Source organism: Diorhabda sublineata, chromosome 1, assembly GCF_026230105.1.
Source record: "Diorhabda sublineata isolate icDioSubl1.1 chromosome 1, icDioSubl1.1, whole genome shotgun sequence".
Taxonomy (NCBI): domain Eukaryota; kingdom Metazoa; phylum Arthropoda; class Insecta; order Coleoptera; family Chrysomelidae; genus Diorhabda; species Diorhabda sublineata.
This window is the reverse complement of record NC_079474.1, coordinates 43,857,491-43,874,950: the sequence shown is the minus strand read 5'-3', so window position 1 is coordinate 43,874,950 and position 17,460 is coordinate 43,857,491. Positions and strand designations below refer to the sequence as shown.

The 17,460-nt window shown below is 30.1% G+C and overlaps 1 protein-coding gene across 2 annotated transcripts in view; it reads right to left on the bottom strand.

The window, feature by feature from the left end:
• Positions 1–1,380: 1,380 nt before the first annotated feature.
• Positions 1,381–17,460, bottom strand: part of LOC130450868 (trafficking kinesin-binding protein milt) — a 75,608-nt gene continuing 59,528 nt past the window's right edge. For both annotated transcript variants that reach the window (XM_056789557.1, XM_056789547.1), the window contains exons 6-15: positions 16,215–16,331; positions 13,798–13,928; positions 13,419–13,720; positions 12,900–13,181; positions 12,710–12,838; positions 12,446–12,655; positions 12,072–12,385; positions 11,753–12,012; positions 7,790–7,982; positions 1,381–6,445 (exon numbers count right to left, since the gene is read on the bottom strand). In XM_056789557.1, the coding sequence (XP_056645535.1) occupies positions 6,201–6,445; positions 7,790–7,982; positions 11,753–12,012; positions 12,072–12,385; positions 12,446–12,655; positions 12,710–12,838; positions 12,900–13,181; positions 13,419–13,720; positions 13,798–13,928; positions 16,215–16,331 (2,183 nt within the window). In that variant the 3' untranslated portion in view covers positions 1,381–6,200. The remainder of the gene's footprint in view (positions 6,446–7,789; positions 7,983–11,752; positions 12,013–12,071; positions 12,386–12,445; positions 12,656–12,709; positions 12,839–12,899; positions 13,182–13,418; positions 13,721–13,797; positions 13,929–16,214; positions 16,332–17,460) is intronic.

Genomic DNA, 17,460 nt, shown 5'->3' with positions numbered 1-17,460 from the left:
ATTTTAAAAATTAACTTTCTTCATCAAAATTTAATTTTTTTATAAAATAATATCTACTTTCTGTCAAGTGCTGCTCCTATAGTGAATCCTAGAATATTCTTCAGAGCAACTCCATATTTTGTTGTTCTGTAACTGTGGAATCATATAGGCAAAGGATAAGTTAAAGGCAAAAGAATATATAGCAAGTCAATAACAGTTGGAATTAGTAATTTCATAAGTTATTTTGATGGTGAGTGATGTGATTGTGATGAATAATTTTTTCAAGGGCAAACCATTGAAATAATCAATATCATTGTTTTGTGTAATCTTTATTAACATTTAAATAAGCTTTACAATTTTGTTTGTAGTCAAATTATATAATAGAATAAAAGTTATAGTGGCCGACAGGAAGACATTAACAAAGAGGTGCTTGACGGTGACCAAGATTGCAGTTGTTCTGCTTATCAAAAAACCAATCGGCATTTTAATCTTCTATTTAAGATTAGCTATTAAACTAGAATAAATTACAAAAATTGACTTTTTTATACACTTTTCAAAATTACATTTTCTTTTTTACTCATTTTTCTCCAGATTTTTGCACATAGAAAAAAACTATTCAAGCAATCATGATAACCCTAATTTAATCGCTGGCTTACAACAACTTATATATTTGAACAAGATCGGTCCAGTAGTTTCTGAAATATCGAGGTCACTGTTTAAAAAAATGGTGTTTCAAGAAAAACGCGTTTAGAAGTTCGCGCATGTGATTTATACTAAAACTTTGATCATATAGTAAGTACACTTTGCAACTACCACAGCAAAACTGAAGTAACCGACGCTTCACGGCGCCTTAGTCAATATCAAAAAATCATTTAGCACACATTTTCTAAATATGTTGTGTATGTGATTGTGATTAAGTAAATTGGGAAAGACAATAAAGAAAAACCACCAATTTTGTATGATTTATTTAAACTTTGCAACAAATCCATGGGTTGATTTTATAATGACTAAAACAATATTGAAGCAATATATATATATATATATATATATATATATATATATATATATATATATATATATATATACATAATAGTACCACTGGAAAACTTATTTATCTTAATAACTAATCAAAATAAATACTTTATACATCATTTATTATACTTTTCCTAAACCGTATGACAAGTCCCGGTATATCACTTTTTTTAAACATATGTATTGAAATATTTTTGACATCACAGTAGAAGACAAACAGCACGATAATGTTTGTGAATACAATTTCGATATTAACACATTAAATTTCAAAAATATTTCAAATTAAATCCAACCACCTAATACTTGAAAGAGATTATTTCACTATAGATTACAAATAGATAAAGGACGAAATGCATTATATAATATAAAGAGTATCCAAAACTATCAACCTATTTAAAAGTAGATTTAAATGAAGAAAGAACTTTTTCCTTTGTTATTTTCATACTTTTTGATTAGATTTTTATTGAAGTGGAGTTTTTCATGAACAAATAGTTTCACATTTAGATTAGTACTGGGCTACTGCATGACACAAATCCACAATTATTGCTTAATAATGAAAAGTAAATTGAAATTAATTGCTGTAAGAGATTTGTGTCAATTAACATTTGGCACTTTATAGGTGTAATAATCTACATTCAAATAATTTTCAATAGTTTCGGGATTGCTATCATGACTATATACATAAAATATTATTTACATTATGGGGTCTATTCTGTAACTTTTCGGTTATTTGTAACCATTAGGTTATCAATTTATTTTTAATAACATCGATATAGAAATTAAACCGGTTGAGTATTCTGTATTGTTCAGTTTTAACTATCTGGTTAATTTTTCATTTTTAACGATACGGTTATATTTACGTAACGAAGTTAGGCACAAGTTTGACAACGTTACAAAATCCTTGAAAATGTAGTTAAATTATTTTATATCCTTACATCTTGTCGATATAAATAATACTATAACCAACACTATACCCGCTGTTGCTTACATATACAACTAAAGTTTTGATGATAGAATACAAACAATGGTTATACACAACATTTAAATATAACCATTGGTTATTTTTAACCAATGGTTAAAAGGTACAGAATAGACCCCTAAGAATTACAACTATAACTTAGCATTTAAAACAGCACCAAATAGAAAGGTATCCAAAAATCAAATTTATAAAATATATTTTGTGCTACATCAAAGTCTGAAATATATAAAGTTTATATGGCGTTCTATTAAGTACAATTATACAATCACCTCGATCAAATCAAAACAGAAGAAGGAAAAGCGCGGATACTTTAATATATCATGAAAATCTTTAAACACATGCCATTCAAAAGATTATATGTAATGATGCAATGAAGTCAGTGAATGTTTTGAAATAACACAAATAATGATAAAAAAATTTAGATTTTGTTTTTTATATGGAATAAAAAATATTCAATACAAAATATCCGGCTTGAAGGACCATATGCGGCGAGATGTGCATCAATGTATTCAAGTTTTATTCAGTATTTCTCATGCTCTGAACAAAAGTGACTTAATCCAAAATTTAGGGAAGTTAAGGACTAACCTAACCAATGTATATTTTACCACTTACAACTTCCAAAACTGGCTTATTACATTGCAAGGCTCCAAGCAATCTGAATTTGTTGTATTATTGAAGGGTTTTTATAAATAAAATATATCGGTTTCGCATTAAGCCACTTTTATTCTATAAAAATAGTTAAAAGTATAAAAAACAAATAAAGAAGATTTTTTGATATGTTATGACATTAAAAACTTGATCCTTTCGATCTAGATAATAGTTAATGGTAATTCCACTAATATAAACAAATAATTATTACAAAAAGAGATGTTAATAGCCAAAATCTACAAACTACTCAACAAATACTTTTTTTCATTGAAAATAACAAAAAAGAACAAAATGGTATAAAAAGTTGTAAAATCCGATACAAACGCTGTAGATAATGCCCCTGTATGTTTTTATAGTCGCGAACAGTGTGGCATAGTTTTTAACGCGAACGCACGTTTCACGCGTGCGGTACAACCATGAGGAAATGGAAAGTACTGACCGCCATTACTCATTCGTTTTTTTGCAAGGGAAGGCATTAAAAACACGGAAATTCTTCGCTAGTGAGGGTCTGAGTAGGACTGCTGTAGTTAAATGGGCCAAAACGTTGAAATTGAAAAAATTTAAAGATACAAATATTTTATGAAGGACATCATATCTAAATTTAGGAGATCTGTGGCCTTATTGCTCAATAAGATTTTCAAATTAAAACATATATGGAAACTAATTGACCAAAAGATGGTTTAATGTCTAAGTGAACTGCTGACTTCATATGTTTAAATTGCATGGGAATCAAAATAAGATAAGTAATGTTTTAATTTCCAATAAAAATATCATGCTGTAGCTAATAAGTATTTTAAAAAATAATATTTTAGAAAAGTAAACATTGTTGACAATAATTTAATACGATGTATTTTGTTAATGCCTTTAAAGCTTGGATGACTTAAAATTTTTAAATAAGACACACTTAATTCGGTAATTAAGACATTTTAAGAAGCAAGTGATACAATTACATGTGTCCAATTCAACTAAAGGTTTTATACCAGTTAAGAAATTAAATAAAATTTTTGATGTCTAAATCTAAAATTTCTAGATTTGAGGCTATTTTATTTTTATAAAACCACGTATGGAAATTTGTATTTTATACAATAAGGTTTTAACTTTGACAAATCGTTTCTACTGTTATTTCAAGTAACATCAGCGTTAAATTAAAATTTAACATTTAGGAATGAACTGAACCATTATAATATGATATTTAAATTTGCAACAATATAAATAATATTTCAATAAACAAGCAGCAACTTTTTGTTTAGTTAATAATTTGATTTCATAAGTGGAACATGGAAAAAGTAACGAAAAGTTAACTTCCTATGGACACATCTTTGAGGAGATGATTTTAGAAGTTTATAATAATCACTTGTGCTGTAATCATTACATGACTAAGTCGAAACAATACTGTTAACTCGTCTACTTAATAATATTTTATTTTAAAAAATTTTCAACCTCGCTATTAAACCTATGATTGAATTTTGAATACTATAGACGTTATTATATAAATTCATCAACTTTGAAGGAAAGTTATTCCTTGTGACAACATGAAAATATAAAGGTAAGTCCATGAAGTTTTAAAAATAAATAATGAATAAGGTAGGCCAATGTCCTGTTGGTTTAATTGAAAAAATTAGTTATTGTAGTCTTAGTTTCTACAATGTACATTGCATTATTTATTGAAAAACTAATTTTTATTGCTAAAGATGGTTTTAATATAAACCTATAAAAATATTCTTTTAAATGATATAATATGAAGTTGTTAAGTGAAAAAAAATGTTTTCTACACAACTTTCCCAGTTCATAAGGCAATTGGGTAAATAATGTGACCACAAGCCACACTATTTTATTATAAACCGGAAGGGATTGGAACGAATTTCCTGGTAAACGAGATTTTCCAAAAACAAACAAAAGTGTGTCTTGCGACGAAATTCGATTCCCCGCCACGTTTATAGAACGATTGTTTATCATTATCAAAATTTTTTTAACGCCTAAAATACCTAATAAAATATGTATATTTCAAATATTTGTTTTCAAGGTTTCCGAAACAGACCAAGAATATGTGAATTGATGTAAAGTACGGTGGCTCTCAAGAGATGAAGTGCTGTCAAGATTGTTTGAGCTTCGTGATGTTTTTGTTGAAAAATGACGATGGGGCCAAATAGATAGCCAAATTTTTGGAAATGTTACATTATGAAAACTGGTCAATACAACTTTCATATTTAAGGTACGATTTCAGTAACCTGAACATTCTTTATTTGATACTTCAAGAAAAGGACGTCCACAAGTTCTATGTGCAAGATAAGATCGAAGCAAACATTAAAAAATTTGAAAGATGGGTCAATCAAGTGGAAAAGAGTTCTTTTGATGTTTTTCCACTCATCAATAACTTTTTAGAAACATATGGACTCAAGATTAGCAATAAAGGAACATCCTCGAGTATTGGCTACCAGTCTCAGGTAATTAGTACAGATTTTTTATGAATAATACCATTTTTCCAACTGATATTTACGTAACTTGAATATCCTAAAAATTGTTATTTATATACTTAACGATGGTTTTTGTTTTAGGAGGTATTTTCCAAAAATACAAGATGAGCTTCTCTGGATAAGAAATCCGTTTGATAATGATTTCCTGACCAAAGTAGAGCTCTCAGCATTTGAAGAAGACTCCCTTACAGAAGTATCTTGTGATTTTACTCTGATATAAACATTTAAGGACTTGACGTTAACTCTATTTTGGATAAAGGCCACGGGGGAATATCTAGTTCATTCGAACATAGCCTTAAAAGAGCTGATGGGGTTTCTCACATATATTTGTGTGAGAAGGCATTCTCTACTTGGGTATATTTAAAAAATAAATATAGAAACAGGCTTTGTGTGGAAAGTGATCGGCGTTTAAAGGTTTTAACTTTCAACCCAGTCATAGAGTCTCTTGTAACTCATAAACACCAGCTACACAAGTCACATTAATTACGTAAGTCTTTTTTCACTTTTTTATTATTTATTTGTTTAATTTCAAGATTCTGAATTAAAAGTGTTTTTTCATCATTTCTTATTTCTCTTTACACTTGTACCTGTTCCTCAAAAGAGAAATTTCATGATAATAATTAAAAATAGTAATAATAATTATTATAGTGATATGTGGCTAATTATTATTTAATATGTGGGTCGCGATAAAAATTCCACAAGGAAGGTAAGTCCTCGAGCAAAAAAGTTTGGGTATGTAAAATATCATTCTATAAACATGGTAGGAATCAGAAAAACGAGGCAGGACATTTTCCCAGGAAAATGTCAATGGAATCCTATTTTTTCAGGAATCACAAGTACTTTCTATACTTCTTCAATAACTCAAAGGGCAGGAATCGCGGACAATTACTTGTCCAAACCCTCCCGGTCTAGGTATCAATATTATTATATACTGAAAAAGTATTTTTTTCAACAGATTTATAATTTTTTGACTTGTTAAACGTAATAACATTGGACTTATTTGTATGCATAAAGAGAAATTAAACAAATGGCATTTTACATAACGTCAATAGTATTGAAACATGATTTATATTTTGACTACCTTATTTTTAGAATAAACCGCCTTTTCTACCGAATAGCAATGAACTTAATGTTCCTAATGTCGATGTATGTTGTTCAGGTTGTTCAACAGGTTTAGATACCGATACTGTTCCTAAATCGGGTCTTGTAACACCCCCTCCCTGTTGCTGTCGACGTTGTTTACGTGCGTTAAGTTGTTCTAATCTACGATTTAGTGCTCCACTACCCGGTTTACCAGGTACTCCTAAATTACCTTTGCGCTGTGAAGATATTCCTGAAAAGTGTATTTTAAATGAGAATGAGAACGGTACTATTATAAATTGAAAGCTATGTATTTCCGTAGGCAGTTGTACTCAATATTCAAATCATCAGAAAAATTGAACATATGTTACTGAAAGAAATATATGGTATGTAATGAAGTTACCTCATTATCTACATGCATAAATAATACATAGATATCAATGAAATTGAAAAATCAATAAAGATTTGGGAAATTCTACATAAAGAAATGCAGACGATCATCCACTCCACTTGTTTGTTCAACAGCATATGTAACAGGTGTTATTGAAGAAAGAATAAAAAAAACTTCAAACTCTGTATATTCTGAATTCTTCCTCTACCAATCTACACTTTAAATCGAAGTAAATTTTAGTAAATTTGTGGTGATTTCATTCTTTATATTCGCTGGTAAGTTTTTCTTTGCTTTTTTTATTGTGCTCACAAAAATTCCAGTTATCTTTATGGATTCCCTTTTATAATAAGCAAATTTTGTTTGCTTTTCAATAAATATAAAATAGAATAGAACAGATTCCTGTTTGGTTGTATTTTAGAAAAATATATATTTATATGTGATAAGATCCTTTTTATTCAAAACTGCTCTACCTACTCATTCATTCTCTAGTAATTTCTATCTGTGTTCCCGTTTCCCTCCTCATTTTATTTTTTACCGCAGTTCTACAGCTGCCAAATTGGAGTTTCAACCACATCCAAAGGACTCAACCAGTACACCACAAGAAACAAATTCAGCTCAACTTATTTGATGCTGAAACTTTTATTGTTCGTAGCAATTAATATCAATTTGGATAATCGTGTCCGGGGATAGTCTTAGTTTGTTTAGTTTTTATTATTAATTTAATTCATATGGTGTTTCCAGCTTTTACACATTTATTATTCAGTTTCAACATCGTTCGTTAAGAAGCTGGTGGTGTCCAATTTAATATTAATTGTTCACCCCAACTGAGTACCAGTTATTTAAATACTTTAACTGAGGCCGAATACCACTTCCTGAGGAAGAGTCTTCTGCCGGGGAAATTGAGGTTATAACCCAAATAAATTATTTTCTGGAACCACCACCATTAGCTAAAAGGAGGATCCCACATCGATTTAAATAGAGAGTACTTAAAATCCTTCTAATGCTATTATTGTGTGTAGATATGTCGTCCGTTACTTGAATGTTTCTTGGACCAAGTGTCACGGTCATAGAAGCAAAAAATTTCTGAAAATGCCAACCATACAAATTGGCGAAACTTTAGGTAGCAATAGTTATTTTACAAACGACCGAATAGTCCAAGAAATATTCAAGAATTGAGTAGATATTGTTATGAAAAAGATTTTTTACCTGTCGGTTCGGATATAGTAGAAAGCGGGCTGGGTTGTTTCTGTCCCTTGGAAGGTAAATCTTCATTACCATGACTGGGTAACAGGCAAGTTAATTGTGCCATGGGACTTGTGAGTGCTGGTCGAGCGTACAGCGCGCTGGGATTCGCCATTAGATTATTAATACCCATTCTTTCTATCTTTCCCACAAGACTCTACAAAACAATATGAAATCTATTGGTTCACAGTGAATCGAATTTATATTTATGGAAGCATTAAGTAGAAAATGTTCAATTCCAATGTTTTGTTAACTTATAGTTTTTCTTTGGAAGACATTAAAAATTTTTCATGAATTACTTTTTGAAAAGATAGTCGAATATTTTAATTATTGTGTATATATAATGACGATTTAATGTCAATATTTAAGAGTGTGAATAAATTAAATATTTTCTATATAAACTAATATTTTTTTTTTATCTATTTGCTTGTTTCAATAGTTTCACAATTTGATACTTTTGACCTATACTGTAAACCAATAATTATGTATAAAGTTCAAAGTCCAAAGACATGATATTAATATCAAATTAAGTCATTGTATGATAATTGAAGCATAAGGAATGAAATAAAACACATCATTGAATCTTTGAACCTTTTTATTTAGTGTTTGAACATTTCAAATGGCAACAACTTAAAAAAATAGAAAAATAAAACATATTTATAAAAAATATAGCTGTTCTTTGAAATTCAACACTCTCATAGATATCTGCTTTGTATAAACTTTTCAACTTTATACTAAGAACTGTTAGATATATGGAGATATTTAATTTGTTCTCTACTGAAACTGCCCATTTTAGTGAGGTAATAAACTAGTGAGAAAGAGAAACATTAAAAGATAAATATTGGAGAGACTTCTAGAAGAAGTAAAATAGATTTGAGTATATTAGAGATTTATTTGGATTGGAAATATCTCTAATACTCTACTTAACTAGGAAGAAAGGAAATTCACAATCAATATTTAGTTAATTAAAAATAATTTAGAGATAATTAATTAAATAAATGTATACGGTCATAAAAAAGCGTGAAAGCCTAGTGATAGTGACCAGATCGGTAGATCAACTTCAAGGAAAATGCTGCTGAAATGTTGAATAATATGGACGAAAAGGGGATTAATTAACAGAATTAATAAACGAGATACATTGAAGTGGTGACAAAAAACAATTATAAAAATTATCAAATAATAACAATAACAAGCATACCAATAAAAATAATGTCTAGAATAATACAAAAAAGAATAAGAAACAAGGTCGAAGGACTCACCATGTGGCTTTAGAAGAGGTAAAAGCACAAACTACTTAATATTTACAATTATATAATAAAGTCAGAACTTTATAATAGAAGATAAGGAAATTCATTTATTTTTTATAGATTTGGAAAAAGCCTTTAATCAAATAAAGAGAGCAGATATATTTAAAATACTGAACATCCGTTATATAGATCAATATACAATAACAATTAGAAAAACGATGTATAAAAATGTGGTACGAGCAAATAATGAAGAACCGATGGAATTTACCACAAAGATAGGTGTTAAACAAGCCTCTCACTTTTCACCATTGTAATAGATGAAAAAATAAACAGAACAAAAAGACAGAATTGATAATCGCAGATAATTTGGTATTGGTAGCGAGATCAGAAGATGATCTATAACATAATCTGGAAATATGAATAAAATGCAGATGAAATTAAATACTAACAAAACTAAGAGCATGATAATAGCAAGAGAAGATGAAATACGTAATATTCAAATACAGAGAAAACAAATTGAACAGATAAAAAGAAATAATAGAAAGTAATGGCAGACTAGAGCAAGAAATAAATGAAAAAATATGAAAAGTGGGTATATTGTTTAATACAATGAAAGAATCATTATTCGTGAAAAAAGAATTACTAAAAAACATAGAAATAGATATTGTGAAAAAAAGTAGTAAGGTCTAGGGAGAGATGGGATACATTGATACAGTCAATATTCATTGAAACACAGCCTACACGCACATTAGATCCTGTTTCAGATGTTCGCAACAAAATTTTTATAGTTTTCTTTCAGATGTGATTTTTCTAATTTATTTAGTGTTAACTGTGTTATATTAAGACATTTGGTAAGTACCTATCTGTCATTAATAGACTTAAATTTTTCGATTACTTATTGCTTTAATTTTGATAAAATATTTATTTCGATTTTAGTAGGCAGGGGAATATTGATGCATGTGCTCTCGGAGCACTTTGGTACATATGCTTTACAGCTGTGAGACATGGACATTGAATAAATATCAATTAGACCGTATAAATGCAAGAGCAATGAGGTTCCTCAGGAAAATGGAAAATAAAACAAAAAAATAGAGAATAAGAAATGAAACATTAATATGATTGATGTCCCTGAAAAGAATGCAAAAAAATGTTCAAATCCAAAATAGCAGGTAAAAATTATACAGGAGGACTAAATAAATATGGATTGAAAATGAGAAAGACGCTGCTGAGATAAAATAAGAAGCAATAAAAGAGTAAACGAACGATAGAAAAACGTGGACAAAAAAGTATATGTAATGACCTCCAATCAAACAGCACGGTAATTTAGCATAGGATTAGATAAAATGAAAAATAATTCAATTTAAAAGCATTTAACTTATCAAATTGAAAATAATTGTGCAGAAAGAAACATTTATCTACTTATTTTCCACACGATTCTAACAAATAATGATTTTATGGCTTGAAATAATGGCGACACTTTCTAACCTTGAGAATATTAGATGCAATATTTTACAGTAATTTAATATTTTTATTTTTTTCTCTATACCATATTTTTTCACTAGGTTATGTCTTCCAACACAATACAAAAAATAAAGAGTATTAATACATTCGATTACTCTGCTCTGTTACTTTCTTTTTTTTTTCTAGTAAAAGACAAATCTTTGCTCATTATTAGTCTCCTCATTGAAATGTATAAAATTATTCTCCAACCAACAACTTTGGAACTCGACAATTTCTATTAATAATACAACGATTGTATCTTTTGTTGTTAATTTTCCTATTTTAGCATCTTTTTTGAATTTATATTGAGTTTATTGGAATTTCATGATCATGAACAATTCTGATTAGTAAAATAAATTAAAAATCTTACCATAAGATAGAAAAGTTTTAGTTTAAAAGTTAATGGTTAGATTGTGAATAGAGTGTAGAAAAAAACAAACCATAGAAAAAAATTGAGGGAATTCAGAAGTGGTCTTCAATTAATATATTGCCCCTCAATTGAATATCTAAGGCGTACTTTGTATTTTCATGCAAAAAACAAATTTTCAAAACAATACCACACAGAAAGTACGAATATATTGGAAAGTTAGTAATAAAGGAGATAAACAAATACAAAAAATAATAACAACAGCAAAAAAGCAATTTCTGTAAAGTAAAAAAAAATAATAAAAAACGGATCTCAATGAGAATTCTATTTAATTTCGGTCAAATATCGTCATGTCGTTAAAATAGTGTCCAAAATAAGAGCGACTGATCATGAGTATAGAAATTATATTAAAATTATTTGATTTTTCCTCAAAATCACAATTTATATCGGATCATATAAAAATAACATCAACAAATGATTATTTTTACTTGTTTTTTTTATACAAAATTAGTTTAAAAGCACATGTGAAAAATTGACCTATTTCGGTCTTTGTATGTACCGAAATATAATCAATCGCTCTTATGATATGAAACCCGCATTCCTCATTTGTAAAAAAAACGCCTATATAAACATAAACTGGTAACTTGAGCTATTTTCAAAACCACTTATACAGAGAGCTGTTCATTATTAAAACTAAATACCTCAGTACAACCCAAATAAAAAATAATCCAGACCCACAATAAAAAATTAAAAATATCACAAAAGCTGCTACCAAAAGTAAAAATGTAAACAACATTCACTCAGATCCATTACCTCGTTTTTCTCCGTTCGAACTCTCTTATGTTTAGGAAGAGGGACTTTCTTTTTAGCCCCCCCACCGATGGTGTCTCTCAGAAACGTTGGAACTGAGCTTAAAATTAATTGAGGCAGGCTTAGTTCCTCATAGGGTTCCGGAGAGCCAGGTCTTGTTGACATTGGACTGCTATCAGGACTGTTATGTGGAGTGGCTGTCGGAGTAAAACTATTAGGTCCACTCGGGGTTGGTACACAAGATGGAGTCACTGCTTTGATACCTATATCAATGCAATGTTAATAATTTCAATTATTTATCAATAAAAAAAGAAGTACTTACCTCTTTCATTAAGCATCTTGGCTAAGCCCAGGGTAGTGGAGAAAGTACTACAAGAATTCCTTCTACTTCTGACTATTGGAGTTTGAGGTGGAGATGGTTGAACACTCGAACAAACTGATGCCATGCGACTTCCCATTTGACTGTGCGTTACTGATGTGGTACCATCATCAGGATGCATTATAGTGCTATTGGTGTAAGTGTATGTATGAACAGATGCATCAAATATCTTCCCGGGATTGGTATATTCTTCGTCTTCTTCTAAATCACTGAGTGCATATGATTCTAAGCCAAGTTCTTCTAGTTCTTTACCAACTCTGAAAATAAGAAAAAAATAAAATTAAATATGTCGACGTGGCAAATATTATCAAGTTTACCTTATTTTTACACCAGGTCTTTCATCTAGAATGCCGCCGAAGGTAGGTTGTGCCAATTGTGACCATTGATGTAAAGTTTGCGACCCTTCCATTGGCTTGACGATTTGCAGCTTCTCAGGTAACTTCCAACCATGGTAGTGACTGGAGCCAGTAGACATTAAACTGTCTGGAGTTCGACAACCGAATGGAAGGTACGACTCACCTTCATAACTGAAATATAAACATTATAAATAGATGAAATATTAGGTGGTCCTTTAAATTTACCCCCCATACGTAGGTCCATGTTGAAGATTTGCTCTCCTCGCCAAAATTTCACCAGGGGTTAATCTCTTCAAAGCGGCTTCTAGTTCTGTAGCACCAGGTACTCCAGGTATTCCTTTGCGGGGTCCACTTCTAAAGTAGTAAGATATATATATTATTAATTGTATCAGAAAAGTAGGTTATTTCTACTTACGGATATCCTTCATCCGAGTCTGTTTGACTACAATCAGTATCTGAATATCCTGTAGACTCTATACTGGGATATCCTAAAGAACTGCTACTATATATTGATCCTGATGATCTTCTTAAATCTGTAGCAGTTTGCATTCTAGAAGACATTCTCGGTCCTGAATTGTTTCCAATATTACTTACATAACCGCCCATACTAGAATGGAGACTGCCCAAGCTGTCACTTCCGCTGAGAGAATTCTGTGATGCACATCTCACCGTATCAAATACTTTCTTGTATTGTGGCCTAAAATCGTTTTTATAATTTATAAAATTAGGAAAATAGTGGTTTAAATACTTTATAGACGTTTCTTTAAGAAATAGAATGGTTGGTATAGCTCTGCTCCGAATTACCAAAAAGGTTTGAGAAATATTTGATCATACATAATGAAATGTTGTACTTTTCTTGTTGATGGTGCATTCACTTGGTGTAAATTTTAATAAGGAAAAAATAGAGAGACATCCAATACAATTATGTACTTACACTAAATCCGAATTTGATATACCAGAATCGGTGCTTAGTTCAGAATGTATAGACATCTCAAGTTCGCTCTGAAGGCTATCGTAAGGTCCAATTGCGTTCTGTCCTAAAGATGAGAACATATTAATCCTAGCACCGGGCATTTGCTTCTTTCTTAGTTTCCTTAATTGATCCTGAGCATCACGTAGTAATGCTTCGACTTCATAATACCGAGCTTTGAATTCTGATAATTCGACAGCTAAACTACCTTGATTATCTTTGGTGATTTGGAGAATGCCACTCAATTCGTCATTTTCTGATAAGATCTAATAAATAAACTATTATAATATCAACAAATACTTGGGGGTGTTTTTAAAGAAAATGTAACGGTGGTTAAATTTACCTTACGTAATTTACTTTCGGTGTCTTGAAGCTGGGACTGTAATGCCAAAATCTGCTCGTGTTGTTGCCTATTTTCGTCTTTTAATCTATCTACTTCGTCTTCTAAATAGGTCATGCTCGAATTGGCACAAGCTGAAAAGATATTTTTCATAATAAACAGTTTAATAATTAATAAAATATTATAAACAATATGATCCATCTTTTGAGAGGGTAGAACCGGTGAAGCTCTTTACATACCAACATAAGATCGATTGTCTTCTTCACAATACCAACTACAAGACAAAAGTTTCTTCAAGGGACTAGTACCGGTTATAAGAGTAAAAATGACGCATAATCAATAATTACATATAAAACTTTTGTTTATTATTTTTTGATAATGAAGTGTTATAAAAAAAATCGGCGAAGGGAATGGAGAGACCACATGGACAGAATGACAGATGAACTGTTGGCAAAAATTGCAAAAGAAGAAAAACCGAATACATCCCGAATACCAGGACGACCACCTACAAGATAGTCTTCATCATCCCAGCTGCAGCTAGGCAACCATTGATGCACACTCAGGACTAAGTCCTAGCATTATGATCAAGAAGAAAAAAAATTGAGAATTTTTTTTTTCTTCAACATCATTTTATAGAGTTCGCCAAAGTTAAGAATGCGAGATAATCTATATATTACAATTGTTCAATTGGACAAAATTAATTATCAGTTGCGATGGTTCAAACAGATCAAACAATATCGCGCGTAGCGCCTTTGACATACTTTTTATAAACCGCGGAATCCATTTGATGTTTGTTTTATATAAGTTTTTATTATAGCAGATGGTTTATTTATATTGTTCATTTTGAATAATTTCTAGGAAGATCTAATTATTTATTTGTAGTGTTTCTTTATTTTCTGGAATTTTTTACTTATCAATTGGGATATATATAATATTGAAAAATTATTAAAAAAACTAATTTTGAAACAGAAGAGACCTAAAATAAAGAAGATTTAGAAACAGTTTGTGTAGCGCAGTTTTAGTATAGTTTATAATAAATAGTCGTAGCGAACAGACCGAAATAGAAAGTAATCGAAGAGTTTAAGTTAGTTAGGTGATAGTGATAAGTGAATTATATAAATTAGTTAAGTGTAGTGTGAGGTATTTAAATAAATTACGAATATAAGAGACGATGTCTATTAATTCACCCCATGAATGGAAATCGTATAAATATATAAGAGAATCATTGCAGTATGTTTAATATTATATCACACTGTTTGTTTATTTTTACAATAATATCGAGAGGCACTGATTCTTAACAAACAATAAACCAAATGCTTAAACCCATAAATTATTCAGTTATTAATGCAGTAAAAAAACCAAATGAAACGGTACACACTAACATACCATGTATATTTAAAGATTCTAACAATAGAATGATTAAATTATGATGATTTTCTTATCAACACACTAATTATAAATAATACCATGTAAAAAGTGGGTACATAATTATTATCAAGTAATAAAACGATTAAGAAAAATCATTGAGCGCGAAGGTCGCCGATAAAAAAGAAAAAAGAAAAAACATTTTCAAAAATATGCGTTACATTCAATTGTCTCATATTCTATACATAAAGATTTTAAAAACAAAGCGAAAACATAACGAAACAAGTAAATATATATTTCCATTAGGGATGGTATTGACAAAAAGGTCGATTGAAATTATTTTGGACAAAGCGACGCTCTTTGAAGTTGTTTTCAGTTCGGGCCTCAAGCCCGAACGAAGGTTTGTTATACCACTCTGGTGGGACGTAATAACGTCGAAACTAGTCAGTGGTTACAAACCTCTCCTTGCAATCGACAGCCATTGGAGATGTTAATATCGATAGAAAGGTCAGTAGAAATGTAATTCAATATTCGTCGAGCCATTAGACAGAAAGTAGTTGTTTTCTTTGAAGAACGTTAGAATACAGTTTCGCAATATTGAATTTCGAAACAATTTTATGGGTGAATAGTAGAAATCATTTTTCGATTTCGTAGTGGAATTATGGCAAAATTAAACACCAAAGTGTACTAACTCTAATATATTTCCGAGGTTTCGAATACTTATGTATTCATCGTCTAGGACTGAAATTATGGTCAAATAGAATATAAAAATATCTCTAAAAGTATGACAACAAAAATTACTTTCATTAATCGCTATCAAAAATCAAATTGAGGCTTGAAAAAAATATTAAGTTTATTCTCGATAGAAATATTGAGTTTATCGATTATGATTGCTATAGAAATCGTTAATTTTCATTGGTTAGATTATGGATAATATTAGATTTTGTAGGTTAGATAAGTATTCGAAAGCTGAAAATATATTAGTTGGTACACTTTGGTGTTTATCTAGCTGGCAAATGTCGGTATAAAATAATAGAAATAAATAATAAACTTACTCAGCTGCCCTGTAAGATCTTTCAGTAATCTAGCTTCTTCGGCTTCTATATCATCCGCACAAGATGCCAATCGACAATATTCCATTTTCAGAGCCTTATTTTCATCTTCCAGTGAAGCTGGAACAACAATGTAAAATATAGAATCAGATTTTTAGTGTCTGGGAAAGGTCAGTAAGAATACTACCAAGGAATCTACAAATTTCAATAACTTGTGTAATAAAATAACATTATTAAGGAAAACAATTTTGTTTTCTTGTTTGTGTTGATCTTGAAGATCTAAAATAAAAGCTACCAAACCGAAATAGAACAAATATATTTTTACTGGTATTCCAATGTACTATTGACCAAGGTATTTCTGTCTGAGATTAAAATAAATTTGTTATCCATTATAATACCAAAGTGTTTACAACAAAAGCGAAATTAATACAATTATAAAATGTATAATCACAAAAATATGTTATATTCACGAAGTCACTTTTGACTTTTTTAAAAACAATTGAAAATAATACTACCAACTAACTGTTTTGAATGAAACTGAAGAATATATATGTTACATTGAAAAAACGTTGTCACATGCCATTCGGCTTGTTACGTTTTTCTTCAAACATTTTCACGTATTGTAGCACAATAGTCATTTCGGATTTGTTTTATTGTAACATCCGAGTTTTTGAAGAAATTAATTTGTTATCCCTCTCCATTCGAGAAATTCAATAAAATCTCGGAATGTAATCGAAATCGTCCTCTACCTATCTACACTCCAGTTAAAATCAAATGAAATTTTATTAAATTTGTGGTGGTATTATTCTGTTTATTCGCTGGTAAGTGTTATCTATCTAGTTATCTCTATTCATTTCCATTTTGTTTTCAAGTAATTTCGTATTTTCTATTTATTTGGGGATTAGAACGAATTATTATATTTTAAAAAATATAAAATCAATTTTTTATAGATGAGAGCAGAAGCTCCTTTTCATTCAAACACTCGTTCCTTCTTCAGTTATTTCCATATGTATTCCGGTCACGCGACGTATAATTGTCCAGGCGCGAAACAGGGAAACTCCAAGCTGATTGCGCAAACTTCCAAAGACTGGCCTTGCGATTTATTTATGGTCATCGCAAAGGTCAGACGTACCGGAAATTGTAAACGTTTAAAATCGAATGGTAGATCCGTTGGAATCATCGGTATACCCGGGATCAAGACATCCTCTCCTTCGTATTTTCCCTTTATGATTGTTGCCTTCCCTTTTTT